Genomic DNA, 20,938 nt, shown 5'->3' on the forward strand with positions numbered 1-20,938 from the left:
CAAAGAAATGAAAACGTACATCCTCAAAAACTTTTACAGGAATGCTCATTTATATTTTATAAGGACATGAATGTACAACCTTATTCATTACTGCCTTAACTGGAAACAACCAATATGCACTTCTATAGGAGAATGAATTGTATTATTTGTTAAGTCGAATACTAAGCAATAAAAAAGGAACAAACTGCTGCTATGTGAATAAATATCAGAAACATTACATTGTGTAAAAGAAGCCAGACACCTATAGAAAGTAGAATCGATGATCCATTTTATTAAATCTGAAAACAAACAAAATTAATCTGTGGTGAAAACCCAGTGTTTGGGATAGGAGAGTGACTAGAAAGTTACGTGTTGGAACTTTCTGCCATGATGGTTTTGCGTGATAGTTTTGGTTGGGGGTATGTGAAAAGTTTGTCAAAACTCATTGAATCAAACATGTGAGATTGATGTATTTTAATGCGTGTAAGTTATATGTTATATATTAAAAATGAAAAAAAGTCAGGTGTCTTTTATTCCAGATACTTACTTCTCCCTTGATAGTATTTGCTTATTGCCTGTCTCCTATGCAAAATTGTCTGCTTCATGAGGTCAGGAATGAAGTTTGCCTTTGGCTTTTCGAGTTGTGTACTTGTATGCATAATGCCCAAGCTAGGCTTATTGGGTCTGAGTGAAAAGTTCTTTGTAAACTATAAATTATTAATAAGTTGGTATCCATATTTTATGGTTGCATTTTTAAGAAAAATATTTGCATTATAACCGAATTTTGTATTTAGTATTTTCTTTATGCAGCTTCTAGCTTTTTCTGTTCTAGGATGCACAAAAGACATCTGTTTAAGTCTCTCTTCAATTCCAACTTGTGCCAACCACAGTTTGAGATAGCAGAGTGCTATATTTGCATATCAAAATTTAAAAATCAGATTTTTTATGTGTGAAGTTTATTACTCTTAAACAAATGAAAACTAAATATTAATTCTATTTTCTCCTGAATATATTTCTGCCATCTTTCCTTAATTTCTTGAGATAGGGCAAAGAAGGAAAATCCAATATTTTTACTTTTTTGATACAGAAAGCCCTTAAGTACCACAGTACTCTGGAAAAGAACCAGGTAGTCACATAGTGCTTTCCTAACTAGCGCTATTCCTTGTGGTGGTGATATTATTATTTTCCCCAATGAAAGTAATAAATTTTAAATGATTTAATGGCTGGGTCAGAAGCTTGAAAAATCAGTGTTGTCTCACCGTTCCCCAAACTACCTTGGTAGGTTATGGATGTAGTTTTTTCTGAATTATTGAAAAAGGTAACTCGGATTTTTCACTGCCAGAAAGAAATACCTTTCTGTTGACTTATGTGTTGGGAGTCTTCTAAAAATGAATTCAGAATTCTCCAAAATTTTTATGCACATTCTTCTGGCGAGAGAATTCATATTCTCATCAGATTCTCAGAGACCCTTTCTTAGAAAGATGACAAACCCTGCCTCCTCTTCCTTTTCTATGAGGTTTTCTTCATTGCCAGCTGATGATTTTGCCAACTTTTCAGCTTTTCAACATAAACTTTAAGGTTGACTAGAAATCGTCCCATATTGAGCACTTACTTGTACTGAGCACTATGAAAGTGTATTTGATATGTCTATTGGTTCCTTTCATTTCTTCATTGTTCTTTTTACGATTTTTCTGACCTTTTTGGTTGCAGAACTAAATCATAATTACTGGTTTCCACAGATTAGCCTCTTCTGTGTTCTAGACCATTCCAGAGATAGGTGTTAAGAATGACAAAGAAGAAATACTTACTTGACTTTTGTTATGGAACCTCTGATCAGAAATGTTTGTTCTCAATTACAATACCAGTTTTGTGGAGAAAAATATTTATTGGCAAGATGTTTAGGAATATCTGAAACCATGTGGATGCATATATGTATCCTGTCACCTGGTAACACATTCTTCCCTGATTCTTCTATTTCTAATCTTACTGTTCTTATCTTTGAGGTGGCACCTAGCTATAAAAGCCTATAAAAAGATAAAATAGCATGATTCTTGCAAAAATTATTTATTAGAATTGGCTTCATATTTTAAGAAAATTATGTTGGTCATTGTGTTTTGATATCTGTATTCTATTTTAGTTTAAGAACACTGTCATTGATATACTTTCAATAAAAATTTAATTGAGGAAATACCATTTTTTATCCTTTCTGTTAAGAGTTAAGTTACTCATGCTTCTCCTTTTTGGCCTTGGTGTTGGGATATGAAGTCAGATTTAAAGTTTAAACTCACAGGCCCTTATGACCTACATTTTTGTGTGTTTTTGTCTAGTCTTGAATTTTTTTATCTGCTTCTCTTGTCCTTTATCTTTCTATGTTACCTTTATTATGTATTTTTGTGGAACAAGGTGATAAGTTAAGACATCTTATGTAGATCTTAGAATTTTAAAAAGCATCGATTTTTTAAAAAATAGGCTTCAATTGCATATGTGACTATGGTAGAGCAAATGCTTTTAGTCCTAATGGTACCTTCAAAATTCAACTCATGTAAAAAGTAATTATTGTGTGAGAACTATGTGCAAGGATATTACCAAATGTTTGGTTATATACAGGGTCTCTGTTGTAATGGAACTTATTTTCTGGCAAGCAAACTCAAAAAAGATCAAGATAATTTTAGTGATAAAGGCTTTGAAAAAAATAAAGCAATATGCTAGTTAGTGTTTGTGATGTGGCTATGGAGCTACCACTATGATATGGAAGTGAAAGAGGCCTTTTTGAGGTGATACTTGAATTAAGGCCAGAATGACAAGGAGTTAGTGAAATCTGAATTAAGAGCATTCTTCCAAACAGGAACAAGTTTGTCATGTTGAAGGGACAAAAATAAGGCCCCTGTGGTCAAGACACAGTAAAAAAGGTAGTATGGATAGTTTGGTAATTGTGGAAATTAAACCTTTCTTCAGACTGACTTAAATTGGAAAAAATTCATTTGACTACAACAGATGGTTTTCGTTTCTGTGTGTAACACTAAATGGTGTCGTGAGAGAGGATGGATGAATACATCCTCTCTGAGGCCAGAACATAAAAATGAACCCAGATAGCATTGACTAAAGTATATGAAGTGTTCACATAATGAAAATTTAATTAAACCAATTACACAATTTTTATTACTATCTACTTGAATAGTACATTCCTATAGAGTTAAAACATTTTACACAACTCATAACCTCAGACTAGCACTAAAATTACTTTGGAAATTTGCGGATAAATGTTTTAAAATTGGATCATATATAAAATGTTCGGAGGCACTTTAGCATTTATTGAACTTACTATATGCCAGACTATGTGCTTGGTCCTGAGTGTAGGAAGATTGATTCATCTTTGCCAAGATACCAAATCATGGGAGATAGACTTCTGGCTTTGCTATTTATTAATTGAATGACCTTGAGCAAGTTACTTTACCTCTGTGTATTGTCTTCTCATTCTGTAAATTGGGAATGACAATAAAACCATCTCAAATAAGTGTCATGAAGATTAAAAGAACTAATACAAATAAAGACACCTCTTAGAACAATATATAATTCATATTAAGCACTCATTAAATGTTCTCTATTTGCTTTTGTTATTATTCATCTAGGATGGAGCCTAATAGGTAAATTAATGCTATTTAGTATGTTGGTTTGAAAGAGGTAAAATGCAAGATTCAGTGGAGGTATAAGAGAGTACGAACTCTTATCTGAAAATAGTTAAGGCTTGGGGGAAGGTGTCTTTTAAGTTAGGTCTTTAAAGGTAGTAGATATGGAAGCATAAGAAGGATTTGGTCTTCAGGCATCAAGAACAGCTTGTGCAATGGTATAGAAGTATGAAAAAAGCAAGAACAGTATGTGTTTAGGGAAGAACTAGAAGTTTAAGGGGCATTAGGTGAGAAAGAAATACGGAAGAGACATTTCAGGGTGGAGATATGGAAGAGAGTCTTAAAAACATTAGGATTTTATCCTATAGATTTTGGGAAACAGTTGAAGGATCAGTTAATAGTTCATTTTAGAGAGACAGTTGGTCTCTTTGGAGGGTGGATTGAGCGGTAAGGAGCTACCTCAATCTAAGAAGTCAGTATAGAGGCAGGTGAAATAATCTAGATAAACTATAAATAGAGCTTTAATTAGGGTAATTTTAAGAGCTGGGTTTAATGAGTGATGATTCCCAAATACCTGCAATAAATGGTAACATTTTATTCACGATAAAGAGCAATTTTAATAATGGAGAGCAGAGTAAAGAGTTCAGTTTTAGATGTGTTGAGTATGATGTGCCTGTGGAGACATCTGAGTATTCAAGTAGGCTGTTTAATATGTCAATTTAAAATTTAGAAAAAGGAACTGAGTACTTGGGAATCATATATGGTTCAGGGAATGGGTTGGGGAAAAGAAGAGAGGTAACAGTGAAAAGAGAAAATGAAGACCAAACCTTGATTTCAATAATTGGAGTGTGGCAATTAAGAAAACCTGTGTATCTGGTACTTGAAGACTTTTTTTATCCAAGGGATTTAGCGGTGTGGGCATGTGTAAGAGAATCAATGCTCAGATTCTCAGCTTCTCTATGTACTTTTTCTTAAAACTGAGTTCCAAGTATCATACTGATTATCTTCTCCCATCTTTCATTGCGCAGTTATCTGTCTCTGACTTTACAAAAGGAAGGCATACCACTCACTTTTCCTTATATGTTGTCCTAAGGTATAAAAACCACTTGGGTTTCCAATGAAGAGAATTCACAATTTGGTGTGGAGACACTGTGTTTTTTCTCAAAAGGAGCAAGTAAAGTATCTGTTACTGAGAAAACTGTGATTCTCAGAATTAGTTTTCAGAAATTTATTTGCTAATCTATAGAGAGCAAATATAGCAAATTTATCTTGAAAATACTGACTAATATATAAAATCTTGAGATATGTGTGAGGATAAGTCTAAAAAACTATGTTAGATTATCCTAATTCTAGACATGAAGTAGAGCAGAAAAGTCAGTATTAAATTAGAAGCGAAAAAAAATGAACAGAGGTCAATTTCAGGGACAAATTATAGTACAAACCTTGAGATGCTTGACTTTGATGAGATGTGTGTCATTTGGAATTTTGACGTTGTTACATAACTGAGATTTTCTTATTGCTAAGCTGATTATGGTTAAACAATTCTTTTGGAAGCAGTTGTAGAACTCAAATTAGAAAAATAGGTCTTTTCTGTAAAAAAAACAGTGCTTTTTGTTGTTTTCATACTACAGTTTTTGCTACTATATTCGAAGAACTAGGAAGAGCCTCTTTCATTTATGGAAGACCTAGACTAATAATTCTAGAGAGAAAAGAGACTAATTGAAATAGTTAAGTATTAGAACTATGTAATGGAGAAGATTAGCTTCCATTACTTCACTTGGGGTGGAGGCTCTACTTTTAGTTTAATATATCACTTGAATAATCTAAGTAAAAGCTAAAAGGAACTACAAATTACCCACCCCTACAAAGTTTTGATATTTTCTTCTTCAGAAAGGAAGAATGACTTCTTAAGAAAAAATAAGTCTCACATAAACTTCTTTTCATTTCTGAAAGGGTATATGAATAATTTTCTCATTTTAAAACAACTTTAAAGATTTAAGGAAAATAGGATAAAGAGTAAGTTGTTATTTTTAAATTTGATAAGAAAAGCAACCATACTTGAAATTCCTGTGTGTTATTGGAAAATATTTAGGGGAGAGAGGAAGAGATGCAGAACTAATTGTTAAACTTTAAATTTCATAAGTAATTGTTCACATCAAAATATTAATAGTGATGATTAATAATGAAAACTATCCATCTTGCATTCTTTTCCTGAGAACTGAGACTTTACTTTCTATGAGTTTTTGATCCATGTATAACATCTACCTTATAAAAGCAAATCGGCCTTTTTAGATCAAATAGAAATTCCTATTCTTCCTTGTTTTATACTTTGTAAATAGTTTTAAAAGTATGAAGGAAAAATTCTGTGAGAAAAAGTACTTTCCCATCCTTTCTCCTTTCTTTTTGATACATCGAATATGCAAATGATAATAGTAGACATTGTTTTCATGTTTTCAGTAGATGTTCTCTCAAAGTAGTCCTTTAACATTTATGTGGCAAGCATGTCTCTGTTAGGAAGGGTTGGCGTAAAACAGGCCTGTTTTGGGTGGAAGAGGAAGGAGAGTTATCAAGTCTTTGGGAAAATAAAGTGTTCCCATGCTTACACATACCTTTATAAGATGAGAAACTTTGAAGAAGTAAAAATTAGAATTTGACTATCTGGAGACTGGCAGTGGTTGAATTGGTTAATATACAAAGTATAAGAAAGCTGCCAAGAAGAAAAGTTAAGGCAGAGATGGGGACTACTCCTTTTGTATTTCCTTTGTGTAAGTAATACCTGTTGGAGGATTTCTAAAAAGTAAAAAGCATTTTATACATTATGTGTAATGCTTATAAAATGGTGATGTTGGCTGTTATTGGTTAAGCTGTACTTAAAGTTTTCTGACTATAATTCTTTTTTCTTTGCCTAGGCTTTTTCATTGTTTTGTTTCGTTTTTAACAGTTGTTCATTGTATCAAAAAGAATTGAAGAATAAGGTATAATTCATTAACATCTTGTTGTGTAACCTGTTGAGATTTCTTTAAAGGATATACAGCCTTTGAAATATGTAAATATATGTGCACGCATGACCTTTTAAATTTTCAGCCTAAGCAGAATTAATTGTATTATACAAACTAATGAATTTTGCTTCATCTATAAAACAGCACAACATGTATGGGTAGCCATTGGTGCTATTCATCAATATCTGTTTTCCCTCTTCTGAGCACATGGGTGAGGCCATGTGACTAGTACTGGCCAATTAATTGAGGGTGTAAAGATATGTATTTCCACCCAGTTGAGAATTTGTTGTGCTTAACTCTCCAAAGTTCTCTTATCTCTCTGGCATAATGATCAGCAACATTCAAGGTAGTGGCTGTTCTAGCTATGATTGTTTAAAATGTAGTATCTGTACCAAAAAGTTGTAACCTGGAATGATATAGTCAGAGACATGTTTGACTTATCTTCTTGTGTCTAAAGTAACTTAAAGGGCAAAAGCTTCAAGATTCAAAGTTGCATCTTAATACATCTTAAGAGAACTATGCTAATGGTTTTGCTTATATAATTTTAAACACGCTAGTGTTTTTCACATACTCGTTTTAACCTTTGAACTTTTTTTTTTCCAAATGAGAGTTTACACAGTCGCCTAATATATAAGCAGATAAATGTGGATTAAATAGGATGGTACCCTTTTCTATTCAAAAGTGTATATCCCATTTTCTTCAAAGTGTATACCCTGCTCTTGTCAGAAAGGTAGTCCCAGAGGGGTTCTTTGGAATCCTCCAAGTGAAGGGAACTGTTTGAAATTCACTGTTAATATTCACAGTGCCCAGAAGGCAGTACAAATGATTACTGGCACTTAATGCTCCAATGCCATTTGAAATCATCTTGTGATCATGCACAAGAATGTGGACACCAGAGTCAGAGCTGCCTGGGTCAAATCCCATCTTGAGCCCTGAATGGCTGTATAACTTTGGATAAATTATTTAACATCTTTGTGCCTTAATTATCTATAGATTGGACACAGTATCTTACCCCAAAGGGTTGTTCCTTTTTTTGATCTGTGAAATAATTAAATGAAACTATTCTTATCACAATACCTTATAATTGTTAACAATTAAAAAGAGTAATCATTGTAAATAGTGCTGAAAACACATCTTGTCGCCACTCCCCCTCTTGGTCACCTTTGTCTTAAACACACTAAACTCTCCTACCTCAACAAGGTCTTGGCACTTGGTAGTTTCTCTTCCTAGGGACAGCTCTTTGAATGGCTGACTACTCCCACCTTTTAAAGGTCTCACACATGTTATGAGACTTCATTTATACCTTTCTTAAAGCAATCTGTACCCTTTTCCTTCTCCTTTCCCTTCTTCCCATTTCACTGTTTTATTTTATCTCTTTAACGTCTTCCAAAGCTCTTATTTTAATTTGTTAATTACCTGGTTTGTATTTATTATATTTAAGCTTGAGGAGAGCAGACACTTTGCCTGTCTTTTTCACTGCTCTCTTCTTACTACCTCATAGAAACTTGGTACATATTGCTCAAGAATTTTAAAAATATAAATGATTATTACCTTTTAAAAATGAAAACCATACTAATGTCCAGTGTCTTGACAGGCAGGATTTTTTGGGAGGCTATGAAAAATATGCCGTCAGATTGACATGTTCTTTATCCCCGAGGCCTCACTTAGAGTCCACATATATTTATTTTTGATAGAAACAAGTTCATTTACCCTGGTATCTAAACTCAGCGAATTAAAACACTGGGATGATTCAAGACTTCAGCCCTAATTGAGATGTAGTAGTACTTGGTCCAGTGCTCCACTACTTCCCTTCCCCTTTGTTCTACCTCTTCCAAACCTCCTTTGCTACTTATAATTTGCTGCTTTGTCACTATCATTGGTCGAAGCTGCTCGCCTGTCCTTTGTTTCTTCCTTTCTGTTTCGTAGATTTTGTTTGCAAAGGTTAGGCTAAACTAGCCTTGTGTTGTATTATGAAAGTTAGATATGTGAACTGAACATTTGTAGAATGTGGGATACATTCGTTCTCATCTCTTCTGTATTTAGCCTGCTCTTTCACTGTCTTTTTCTGTTGTTTACTGATTACTTTTTAGTTGAAATTCTGTAAAGCCTGGTTTCTCAATTTCCAAGGTTTTTACTGTGTTCATCTGAAAGTATAAGATCTGTATAAGAATGTAATAAAGAAGTGACAAGGGTAAGAATCATTATAACAGGCACTTTGAGACAATTGTTTTAATGCTAGGATCACAAAAAAACAGCATAGCTTATCCCCCTTCGAAAATGTCAAATAGCAGCAAACCTTAGTTAAAGGTTTAATTATATTTCTATGTATTCAGTAGATAGTTTCAGAGAAGTAACATGGTTTAGAGAAAAGGACAGAACTGGCCTTTGGGAAAGTTGTGTTTCATTTTGAGCATTGCTCTTAGCCCATGTCTGGGCTAGAACAGAACTGTCTTTCACTTCCTTAGCTATAAATTAAGTGAAACCTTTCTCAGCTTTTCCATCTCAAATTCTACACATACCATATATTATGTTTCAAACACTAGCTAGTCATTTAGGTGCCACCGTGTTGGTCATAGCATTAAAGCAAACAATATACTGTTCTTCCACTTAATTCATTCTTAGATGTTTTCTAATTTTATTTTATTTTTTTTTGATACTGCACCATAGTGTTATAGAGAACTGGAAATGTTAATTAAATATAGAAAACTGTTTCCTGCCTTAAAGGTTTCTTTTTGAAGATGGCAAAGCCATAGGTTAATTTTAGAGCTGAGGCATAATTTTTTTTTAACCTTTCAGATTAAGGGTATATTGTGTTATGCTTCAATACATAATCATGAGATTGTTTTGAGTGTACATTAGGTATTTCAATATATTGTAAGATGAAAAAGAATCTAAAACCAAATATACCAAGTGGTTAGGTCTCCAACAACATCCATAGGAGGACAACTGCAAAGGTGGCTCTTAGTGGCTTTCTCTCCTTGTTTATAAAGGCGGCCTTAGTTGACAAATGGATTGGTACTTAGTGTTTGCTTTCCTAAGGAAACAAAGTAGTATATGTTAGATAAGCCTTAACCAGCTGGTAAAGTTCTATTTAAGCTGTATTGTCTGTATACAGTATTGTACTAATATCTTTACTAGAACCCAAGAGGTATAACTATTTTTCCATACATGGGATTCCATCATTTAATCTTGTCTTACTACTTTAGGAGATAGTCTCTTCTCCCCAAATCAAGCACATAAATTTTCCTTAGCTTTTGAAGGGTTTGTTGGGATGAAGAAGACAAACTATGGGATTTACAAGTGTTTTTTAAAAAAAAGATGTGTGGCTTCTAGAAGCAAGTTCTTTATTCCTATCTTTTCATACGTTTCCTTAGATGTAGAGAAAGGCAGTTAAAAATGCAGTATTTTTCATTAGCCAAAGGACACTTTAGGTTTCGTTAGTATATGTTGCAGAAGAAAACATATATATTTTAGCCTTTTTGTAAAGATGGGTCTCTAAGACCTCTTTTCATTTGTAATGTGGCTATTTTTCTTCCTTTATCAGATTTTAAAAATCAGATTTTACTCCTTCATCCCCAGTTTCTCTTTACATCTTTAACAGTTTGCTTGTTACTGGGAAGTAGTAAAATTAGTTATATGCCCCTTTCAGAAATGAGAAACATCCATATGAGCTTTGCTTTATCTTAACAAATTATTCTTCCACATGTTATTGGACTTGCAATGTGTCTCTAGGGATTTGGTCAAGAGAATTGGGCGGGGTGGGGTCATTTATTTATTTTATTACTTCTATGAAAATGTCAAACCAAAAATAGAGAAGACCATAATTAACCTCATATCTACTGTCTGTGTTTAATAATTATCATTTTGTCACACTTGGTTCAAAACAAATCATTTAATTAGTTAAAATACTGAAAGTTGTTCCGACAGTGTTAATAAAAGAGGTTTGTAAAATCTGATGGCGTTCTCACGCTATTTTAGAATAGATAATATTTTAACACTTGTGTTCCTTTTTTTCCTTTTAGTTTTATTGGTGACTCCTAACCTTTACTATATCATTTCTCAGCTTACCTTATTTTTTTGGGGGGGGGCATAATTTGTACATAGAGAGTGAGTGTGTGAAATTTTTCCATAATAAAGACCATGGTAAAAGTGCTCAATGAGAAGGTGAAACTAAAGATTGATACATTTGTTTTTTCAATTATTTACTCTAATGGAAAAGAGTAATTGTGTTGTCAACCCAAGTGCCTTTAGTATTTGTTTTGGATTGCTTTTTCCCCTAGTTATAAACTTTTTTCTGGTTTCTTTTTTATATAGTGAAATATAATTAACACATAACAATGTTTTAGGTATACAGCATAATGATTTGATATATGTATATGTTGCAAGAGGATTACGAGTGAGATCATAACAGTATTTGTTCTCTGTTTGACTTATTTGTCCTCAAGGTCTATCCTTGTCACAAATGGCAGCATTTATTTTTTTATGGTAGAATAATATTCCTCTGTGTGTGTGTGTGTACACACCACATTTTCTTTATTTGTCAGTGGACAGTTATGTTGTTTTCATGTCTTAGCTATACTGCAGTAAACATAGGGGTGCAGACATTTTTTTGAAATTGTGATCTTGTTTTCTTCAGATAAATACCTAGGAGTGGAATTGCTGGATCATATGGTAGTTCCATACTTAATTTTTGGAGAATCCTTTGTACTGTTTTCCATAGTGGCTGTACCAGTTTACCTTCCCACCAACAATGCAACAGTGTTCCCCCCCCCCCCCGCATCTTTGCCAACACTTATATCTTGTCTTTTTGATAACCATTCTAACAGTTGTGATATCTCATTGTGGTTTTGATTTACATTTCCCTGATGATTAGTGCTGTTTAGCACTTTTCACATACCTATTGTCATTTACATGTCTTCTTTGGAAAAATATCTATTTGGTTTGGATTGGGTTTTTAACTGATGCATATTGGGTATTCATATAAAAGAAAAATAATCAGACTATACTTGTAGTGAATCTATAATACAGTGTCATGATATGTTGTAAATTTAGATTTGAGTGCTTCTGATTGTGGGAACCTTGTATACCAGGAGTGAGTTGATCCTGGGGATGCAATTGAACTAAACACATTGTTTGTTCGTTTGTTTGTTTGTTTGTTTCTTTCTTTCTTTCTTTCTAACACATTCTATTTTCATTTGTTTCATTTTTAGAGATTTTAACTACATTTTCAATAGAATGTTAATGAGCTTGCTTGCTTGTTTAACCTTTTAATTTTACCTTCTGGCTTGCATCTCAGGAAATATAGTTAATTTGGTCTTAGTCTTTAATTTTGGGGATACCATTTAAAATTGGCATTAGATAGCTATCTGCAAAGCTGTCTTAATTATATCTCATCTCCATTTAAAAAATCAGTTAATGCAACAAATATTCAAGGGCCGCTATGTGCCAGGTGCTGTACTGAGTGGATGTTGGGAGACAAAGTGGTATCCTCATGGGAGTATTTATCTAGTGAAGTAAATATTAGTCAAGTAAACTAATGTGAGATTGCATCTGTGGTAAGTTCTAGGAAGAAACGTACACCAGAACATCAGCCTTTAGAAATGCGCTCAAGTGTGGAGGATGAGTTATTTAGGCTAAGAGGGGAGATGTAAGTGGCCTGGGGAGAGGAAATTAGCAACCTGAAGATCCTGAGATAGGAGGAAATAATGTGAGTTTGGAGGACCAAAAGATAGGGAGGACTAGAAAGCAGGGAGATAGTAAGATGTCAAATGAGACTGTAAAGTTATATAAAACCCAGAGTATATGTGGCTTTGATTATGTTAAGAAGTGGAGAGATAGTTTTTTAATAGTTTCATAGAAGGTTGCAAATATGATCTTATTTGCATTTTGAAAAGATGTCCTTTGTTGACATGGTAGTCAGAATAGGGACTTAGGAGGTAAGCGAGCTGGATCTAGGGAGATGAATAAGTTAAAGGCTATTGTAGTAGTCTGGTTAAAAGATAATAGCTTCTATTAGAGTGCTAGTATCTAAGAGTGGAAAGAGGGGACAAATTTCAGAGCTACTTCAGAAGTAAAATTATAACCTAGTTATGATTTGTAAATAGAATGTAAGAGAAAAGGAACTCTCAAGGGTGACACCTAGATTTTTGGCTTCTTCATCTTAGGTGGTAGTTAGAGAACACTAAAAACACATAATGTATAAATTTGTTTTAGAGATAAGTAGGAGTTTGATCATGAATTTAGTTGGATGTTGGGTTTGAGATACTTTTGTGACATTCAAGGTTTAAAAAAAAAACGTGAATAGGGAGACACGACATTGGCAAATTGTGGGCATATTGGTAGTAATTGAAGACCCAGCTGTAACTGACATCTCTTGGAGAGAGTGAGTTAATAAGACAATCTTGGGTGGAGGAGGAGCCTGCCTATACAGAAAAACAGAAGAGGACTGGAGATGTGGTGTAAAAATCAGGAGACTGCTGTAGTTATAAAAGCCAAAAGAAGACAATGATTTGACAAAGAGGGAGAGGTCAAGAATTATGTTAAATGAAAAGTTAAAAATATTACTCAGAAAAACTTTGATTATTAAGTTGGAATCCATCCCATGTTTTGTAGTTTTCAAAACATAAATAATCCCTTGGAGTCAATTTTTTTTTAAGTGAAAAATTGTTTGAAACTTAAAACTTTGATTTTTTGCTAATATACTAGCCTCTTTCATTAAAATATTTTCACAAGTTTTGAGGGTGTTACTTTTCCACTCGCGCACTTTCTTACACTGGTTCTCTACCTCCTATAGTTTGTAATTGTTGTTTATGAGCTTATGTGACTATAGTTTTTTTTTTTGAGTTTTGCTTGTACCATTATATCCAAGGGTTTGGACCTTTTTTTCAATGTTAACTTATTAACTTTGAGGGTTTTTGTTTTTTGTTTTTTTGTGGTTTTTTTTGTAAATTTAGACAGTACTCTTATGCATGGTGCAAAGGTTAAGAGTTTAGCTTTTTTATGGGAGTCTTTTTTACCCTTGGGAAGAGAAAAACTTTGTCACTTCCATGCTGGTTGGTACATTGTTTCCCACCTCTTTATTGAAGGGACAGCCTTTCCATGGTCCCCACCTTTAAGTACAATAAATACATTGTGTCTAGCATTTGAGGGTTTCTTTTTTAAAGTTAAGCTCAAATACTTTTTTTTTTTTTTTTGGATAGTAGATAGCATTTTTAGCATTAGCTTAGTTTTTCATGTTGCTGGCAAACAGTTGTTTTACTTTCAGTTCCTTATTGATACTCTTTGGTCTATCCATTGTTGAAAACAGGATATTTAAGTCTCCTAGTATTATTGCATTACTATTTCTGCCTTGAGATCTGTTAATATATTTAGGTGCTCTTATATTGCGTATGTATATATTTACAATGGTTATATTTTCTTGATGAATCGATCCCTTTATTATTATATAATGAAAGACCTCTTGTCTGTTACAGTTTTGACTTATTTTGTCTGCCATGCCTGCTCTCTTGCTTTTCATTTGCATAGAATATCTTTTTCCATCCCTTCATTTTCAGCCTATGTATGTTCTTAAAGCTGAAGTGAGTTTCTTTTAGGCAGCATATATTTGGATCTCATATTTGTATACTCACCCAATGTACTTTGATTGGAGAATTTAATCTATTTATATTTAAAGTAATTTTTGATAGGTAAAGACTTAATATCACCATCTTGTTTTCTGGTTGTTTTATAGTTCTTTTGTTCCTTCTATTGTTTCCTTCCTTTGTGATTTGATTTTTCTTAGTGGTATTCTTTGATTATTTTCATCTTTTTTCTGTCTAGTATAGGTTTTTGCTTTGTGGGTACCTTGAGTTTTACATAAAATATCTTGCAGTTAAAACAGTCCATTTTAAGCTGATAATTTAACTTCAGTCATGTGCAGGATCTACTTTTTACCCTGTCCCCATTTTTTATGCTTTATGGATGTCACAATCTACATCTTTTTATTTTGTGTGTTTTAACAAATTATTGTAGCTATAGATATTTCAATATTTTTTGGTCTGTAAACTTTTATATTAGAGTTAAGTGATTTACATACCATTATAATACTAGAACAGTCTGAATTCGATTTGTGTTCTTACTAGTGGGTTTTATTTTTCCACATGCTTTTATATAACTAATTGTTGTCCTTTCAGCTTTAAGAACTTCGTTTAGCATTTATTGTAAGGCAGGTCTAGTAGTAATGAACTCCTTTTCAGATTATTTTTTTCTGGTAATCTTTTCTAAAGGTCAGTTTTGCTGGGTAAAGTATTCTTGGTAGTTTTTTTCTTTCAGCACTTTGAATATATACGTTGGCTCTGCAAGGTTTCTGCCGACAAACAAAATACACTGCTAGCTTTATGCAGGTTCCCATGTATAAGTTTCTTCTTTCAAATTTTTCTCTTTTTCTGTGATTTTTGACAGTTTTATTACAGTGTCTTTCAGTGAAGTCTTGTATGGATTGAGTGTGTATTGTGAACTGTGAGCATCATTGTTCATCTGTATCTCTCCCCAGATTTGAGAATTTTTCAGTTATTCCTTTAACTAAGCTTTCTATCCCTTTCTCTCCTTTTTTTCTCCTTCTTGGGCTCTCATAATGCCAATATTGTTTCCGGTGATTTCCCGTAATTAGTGTAGGCTATTTTTCACTCTTATTTTTTTTTTCTTCCTGCCTTGATAATTTCAAATGACCTTCCTTCTCGTTCTCAGATTTTTTCTTCTACTTGTTCGAGTCTGCTGTTGATTTTCTCTACTGAATTTTTCATTTCATTCATCATATTTATCAGCTCTAGTATTCTCCTCGGTTCTTTTTTATGATTTTTGTCTCTTCGGATTTCTCACTTTGTTCATATACTGTTTTCTTGATTTAATTGTCTGTCTTGGGTTCTCTTGTGGCTTTCTAACATTCCTTAAAACAATTATTTTGAAATCTTTGTCAAGCAATTGATAGATCTATTTCTTGTCAGTTGCTGGAAAATAATTGTATTCCTTTGGTGGTGTCATGTTGCTTTGATTTTTCATGCTTTTTGTAGCCTTGCATTGATATCTGCCCAGTTGATGGACTGGTTTTGGTAGGGAAAGACCCTCAACTGTGGGTAGATGTGAGGGTGTCAGCTGGATCGTCTGTAGCAGTTCTTACACCAGGGAAGACCCAAAAGTGTAGTCTCTGTGTAGCTTGGATAGCTGTGGTTAGCATGGATGAAGGTTGCAGGGGTCCTCAACAGCTAAAGCTTCATATTTCTGCAGGGCTTGTGAGGGCTGTTGGGGACCTTCTCATTGCCTCTTTTTCTCCCATGGATTATTTTCATGGCCAAGGGGATCTCTCTCTCTCTCGGCATTAGGTCTGGCTCATGGATGGCCTTTTAGTGATGGTGGTGGTGGTACTGGTGGGTTCCCCTGGAGCAGCCATGGAGCCAGGGTACAACGGTCGGATACACATAGAGTGATTGTTATATAGCCAGAGTCTGAAGTGAAAGCACTCACAGAATAACAGTGTCTCTGGGGTCCAGAGTGTTTGTGGCATTAGTTGGGCATGGCACCCCTGCTTTTGAGGCAACAAAACAGCTGCTGCTTCTCATAGGGAACACAGCAACGTCTCTTTCCAGGGATTTGTGATGATGATGGCTTTTGGTTACCTTAGTGGCTAAAGCTTCTGCTGTCTTCTGCAGAGCAAGCCACTGGGGTCTGCGCTGATGAACACTGTGGAGTTCTCCTTTGTGAAAGTTGCTGGAAATGTGCGGCTGTCATGGGGGCTATTGGTCTTCAGCAGCAAAGCCTTCCTAGTTCCTCCATAGGAAAGGCGATTGGGGGCTGCGATGGCACCTACCATAAAGCTGATAATGTAGCCTTTGCTCTTCTTTGTTTCTAGCTGTCTCTAGATGTCTCAGCTAAGCCTATCTTCTAGCAATCCTTTTCTGTGTAGTTGTTCTCCATTTTTTACATCCTTGGGCTGCAGTAGAATCTTAATTGTGCTTTCGAGCCTTCCCAGGGATATTTTCTTTCATGAATAGCTATTTTGTGTGTGTGCACGTGCATGTGCTAGCGCGTGTGTCCACTCATAGATGTGCGCACAGGATGAAAGCTGGTGTCTCCTACGTCAGCTTGCTATTGTTACGCAAAATACTTTCTATCTTGTTCTAATTTGCTTTCATTTTTGAACTTTTTACTATTTAGCTTACCTTTTGTTTACCTTGACAATCATTTTTGACACTCAAAAACATGTAGTTCTTTTATCATAGGTCTTTATTTCATAATAGTAGTAGCAGTATCCTCTGAGTGCTTTAGAGACATTATATTGTTCACTCATCGTAGCTACTTTATGATGTAGGTACTGTTGTTAATCCCTCTTTTACAGACTGAAGAAACTAGAGCACAGAGATCCTAAGTTATTTGCCCAACCAGGGTCACAAAGCTAGTAAAGTGCGAAACTAAGATATTTAGACCCAGGCGGTATGATTCTAACACCTGTACTTTTCACCTTTAGTTTATACTTCCTTTCAGGCTACTGTGGCTTAATTTAGCCTTCCAAAGATATTCTTATTTCTGTTTCCTATGATATTTGTTTCTTTCATTGTTTATTTTTGCGCTTAGCTTTTATGTTGCTTACTTTTTTCAAATGTTTGATTTTTGGGTGTGTGCTTTTTTTGGTGTTTGATCAAATATGCCAAAAAATGCAATAATACTTGTATCTAACCGATATTGGATTAGATGTGAGGATTTTCTATTCATCTTCTTTCTGTCCAGCATTGTTCTGCTTTTTGACTCACTTATCTACATGTAGTGCAGCTATCTCTGATGTCCACTTCCTTCCCTTGGCAGTGGTAGAAGAAGAGGATCTACCTGCCTGGCTGGCTATTCCTGATGCCATTACCCTGAGGATTTCTGCAGGTTCTCTTTGTACAGAACATGGAATATCCCTGAAATTGCCTCCTTGCTCTCTCTCACCCCCTGGTTTACGTCTACATGCAGTTTAGGCTGTGGTTTCTTCAATTTCATTTCTTCGTATTTGTCTTATGTTTTTCATTATGTAACTTTCTGTTCCTTAGTATCGTATTCTTGTTTTACACTGCTGTTATAGTTTATTATACTAATTTTAGTGCTATCATAATTTATTCTTTAGCTTGTAATTTTTAGGGTCGTAGGATTGGAGACAATTATATCAAGAGTGTTCCTTGCATTTTCGCTCTATTTTCTGTCGGTGGTTCTTAACCTTTTGATAGTCATTGACTTCTTCGACCATTTGATGAATTCCATCTACGCTCACTCCCTTTTTAAAAATTCAAATGCAGCTGTTTACCATCTGTACCCCAAAAGATGGCCAGATGTTAATTTTGAGCATTACTAGTTTTGTAGGCATTGAGCATTACTAGGTTTATAGGCGTTGGGGTGGAGAGCACTTTGTTTTTAGTTATATTAGAGGCATGCGTCTATCTTTTGGAAAATAATTTGTTATTCAAGTTTGAGGAAAATTACTATAAAAGATGTATTTTTGTAGCCATGGAATTAAATATAAAGACACATATTAAAATGTAATATTAGAAAGGTAGAGCTGTTTCTCTCTAGTAAGCAAAGTTTATAACATTTCCTTTTTTCCTGTTTTCTCTAGGTTTAACTATAGATCAACACATCATCTTGCGTCTCATGGGTTCTATGAATTTTTAAATTGGTTTGATGAAAGAGCATGGTATCCACTAGGAAGAATAGTAGGTGGTACTGTAAGTATATTTGCAGTTATTTATGTTCATATCATAAAATTCATAGTTATTTGAGTAAATCATTAACTGCTAAGATGATGAGTATTCTTGAGAGCTTTGTGTAGTTAACTAATACATTTTTCTATGGCTGGTTATACAGTATTTAATTTACTAAATCTCTTTTCTTGACACTTATCACTCACCCCCACTTCACAGTGCGGGGTTATCTCACACTAGCCACTATTTTTGACAAATGGTGGAGGCTGTGAGGGCATCTCTTGTCCAAATGTGCCTTAAGTTCAGGTTATTTGTGTATTTTTGTTTTGTTCTTTGGCAACTTTATTGGAAAAAAATGCTATTTGGAAGTAAATAGAAATTTAGAAGAATCAGATAATTCTAATTTTCCAGGTCCCACATCTTTCCTAAATAACTCCAGATAATTGAGTTTTGATCATAGCTCATCGTTAATTATTGTATTCAGAAGATGACACAGGAAAGACATTTTTAGTATTTGGGATGTAAGGAGAATGTTAAAGTGAAAGTGAAAGGCAGGACACCTATCGAGGAGACATACATGTTTAGTATTGATTTTTTTCTTGATCATTTTTGTCAAAAGTTTATCAATTTCATTAGACTTCTTAACTCAAAGAAACTTTGACCATTGATTATTTCTATTAAATGTTTTCTTTTGTTGTATTACTTTTAATTTATTTTCTTCCTCCCACTTTACGTTTGTTTTTGTTTTTTTGACTTCTGGTTAAATTTGCTCAATAATTTTCAACCTTTGTTACTAGTGTACTCATTTTAAAACTATAAATTTTGCACTAATCAGTTATTTTTTAGCTACATTGCATAATTTTGGTATGTAGTATTTTCATTATCATTCAAGTCAAAATGTATTAAAATTTTCATTATAATTTCTTATTCATGGGTTATTTAGAATCGTATTTATTTTAACTTTTAAGCATAAGAGGATTTCCTAGTTGTCTTTTTTTTTGCTTTATACTTCAAATATATTTTGGTTAGAGAAAAATATTCTGTATTTTTAATCCTTTGAAAATTGAGATTTGATTTGTAGCCTAGTAGTTGGCAGATTTTATAAACGTTTCCTCTATGTTTGGAAGGAATATGTTCTCTATGATACTAAGATGTTGTATTTCTAATTTGAGGCATCTTATCCTTGATGTAAATAGAGATACAGATACTAAGAGAGTGGTTATGTTCATGATGGTCTCCAGGGCAAATTAAAGAGATATTGAATGGTAAGAGATGTGGTAGATGGCTTTTATCTGTACTTCTTGTGACGCTAATCCTATCATATACTATTTATATTAATATTGGATTAGTTTGTTTCCTTGTGTGTTTAACTTTTTACTTTGAATTCATACTCAATGGAGGCTTGTTTCCTGAGACCTTTGGTGTCCTGATATTTGCGACCATTCCTATAATAATCTTTCTCTTTTGCCTTTGCTGGAGCTTTAGGGATTTCACTTTTTTAAGGACTGTTTTTAGAGGTCATTTCTTAGCTCAAGGTTTCTTATACCTGAAGTTATAAATGTGAACCCATATTCACACATGTGATAAATGAGTTTCTTATTTCTCATTTTGTTTCTCTTTAGAGCTTTGTAAGTAAGGCAAAACATTTCTTACTGCTTCCCTTAATGAGTGGGAAAAATTCGTCTGCTCTAGTTTCACCTATAGGCCCTGGCTTTGTGCTGGGAATTAGGCTTTTTTTCTAGGATCTGTGTTGAGTCATTCCCCCCACCCCCACCAACTTCCAGTTCTGAAGGTGTTTATCAGACCTGGAATGTGGTCTTTTCCCTCTTTCTGGGAGCTCCCATGGCATCAGTACCTACTTTAAATTTATTTTTGGCATCTGGAAGATTCTTTTTATTTTGAGCTTAAATATGCCTTTTTGTTGTTGTTGGATGGAGGTTTTGTTATTTGGCTAGGGGTTTTTTGGGGGGGAGCAGGGGAGGTTCCCTGTTCTTTCATCCAGTACTCCTATGTATTTTAGCTGTATTTTGTGTGTCAGCCCAGTCTGCCACATTATCAAGGATGTATTTATTGACTTACCTTTAGAGGTATTGTCAAATTCATCTCCATTTGTGTTGAATTTGGCTGACAAAATCATACACTAGGACCTGGTAATGTATGTGAAATGGAACGAAATTTAATTTTTTAAGATTGGTGATGATTGCCAGCCACACTTTTTCCTCCTTTCCTTTATTCTCTCCTTCAGCATATCAGTAGGTATTGAGCATCCATTTGCCACTCATTGTTCTGGATGCTGGGAAAATTTTCCTGCTATTCTGAATCTTATATTCTTGTGAGGGTGTTTAACTAATAGGCAATAAATAAGTAAAGTAAATAGTATGTGAAATGGTGATAAGTGATGGAGAAAAAGTGAGGGAGTAAGTAAGTCAAAGACCTTGGGGAGTTTGCGGTTTTAAGTAGTATAGCTAGGAAAGGAAATTTATAATATTCTTTGTAGTTTTAGCGATGGAGAAAGAAAAGAATCTTGTAGGATTTAGTTAATGATAGAAATGTAAATACACATTTTAATCATTGATGAGTAGCTCAGAAACGTTTTATTTACTTTTCTTTGAATCCTCTTAATGTTTTA

The 20,938-nt window shown here is 34.0% G+C and overlaps 1 protein-coding gene across 1 annotated transcript in view; it reads left to right on the forward strand.

Annotated features, from left to right (window-relative positions):
* STT3B (STT3 oligosaccharyltransferase complex catalytic subunit B) overlaps positions 1-20,938 on the forward strand; it is an 87,946-nt gene that overhangs the window by 19,362 nt on the left and 47,646 nt on the right. The window contains exon 2 of the mRNA XM_016140780.2: positions 18,225-18,333. Coding sequence (XP_015996266.1) covers positions 18,225-18,333 — 109 coding nt within the window. The remainder of the gene's footprint in view (positions 1-18,224; positions 18,334-20,938) is intronic.

Source organism: Rousettus aegyptiacus, unplaced genomic scaffold (genome assembly GCF_014176215.1).
Source record: "Rousettus aegyptiacus isolate mRouAeg1 unplaced genomic scaffold, mRouAeg1.p scaffold_m13_p_4, whole genome shotgun sequence".
Taxonomy (NCBI): Eukaryota; Metazoa; Chordata; class Mammalia; order Chiroptera; family Pteropodidae; genus Rousettus; species Rousettus aegyptiacus.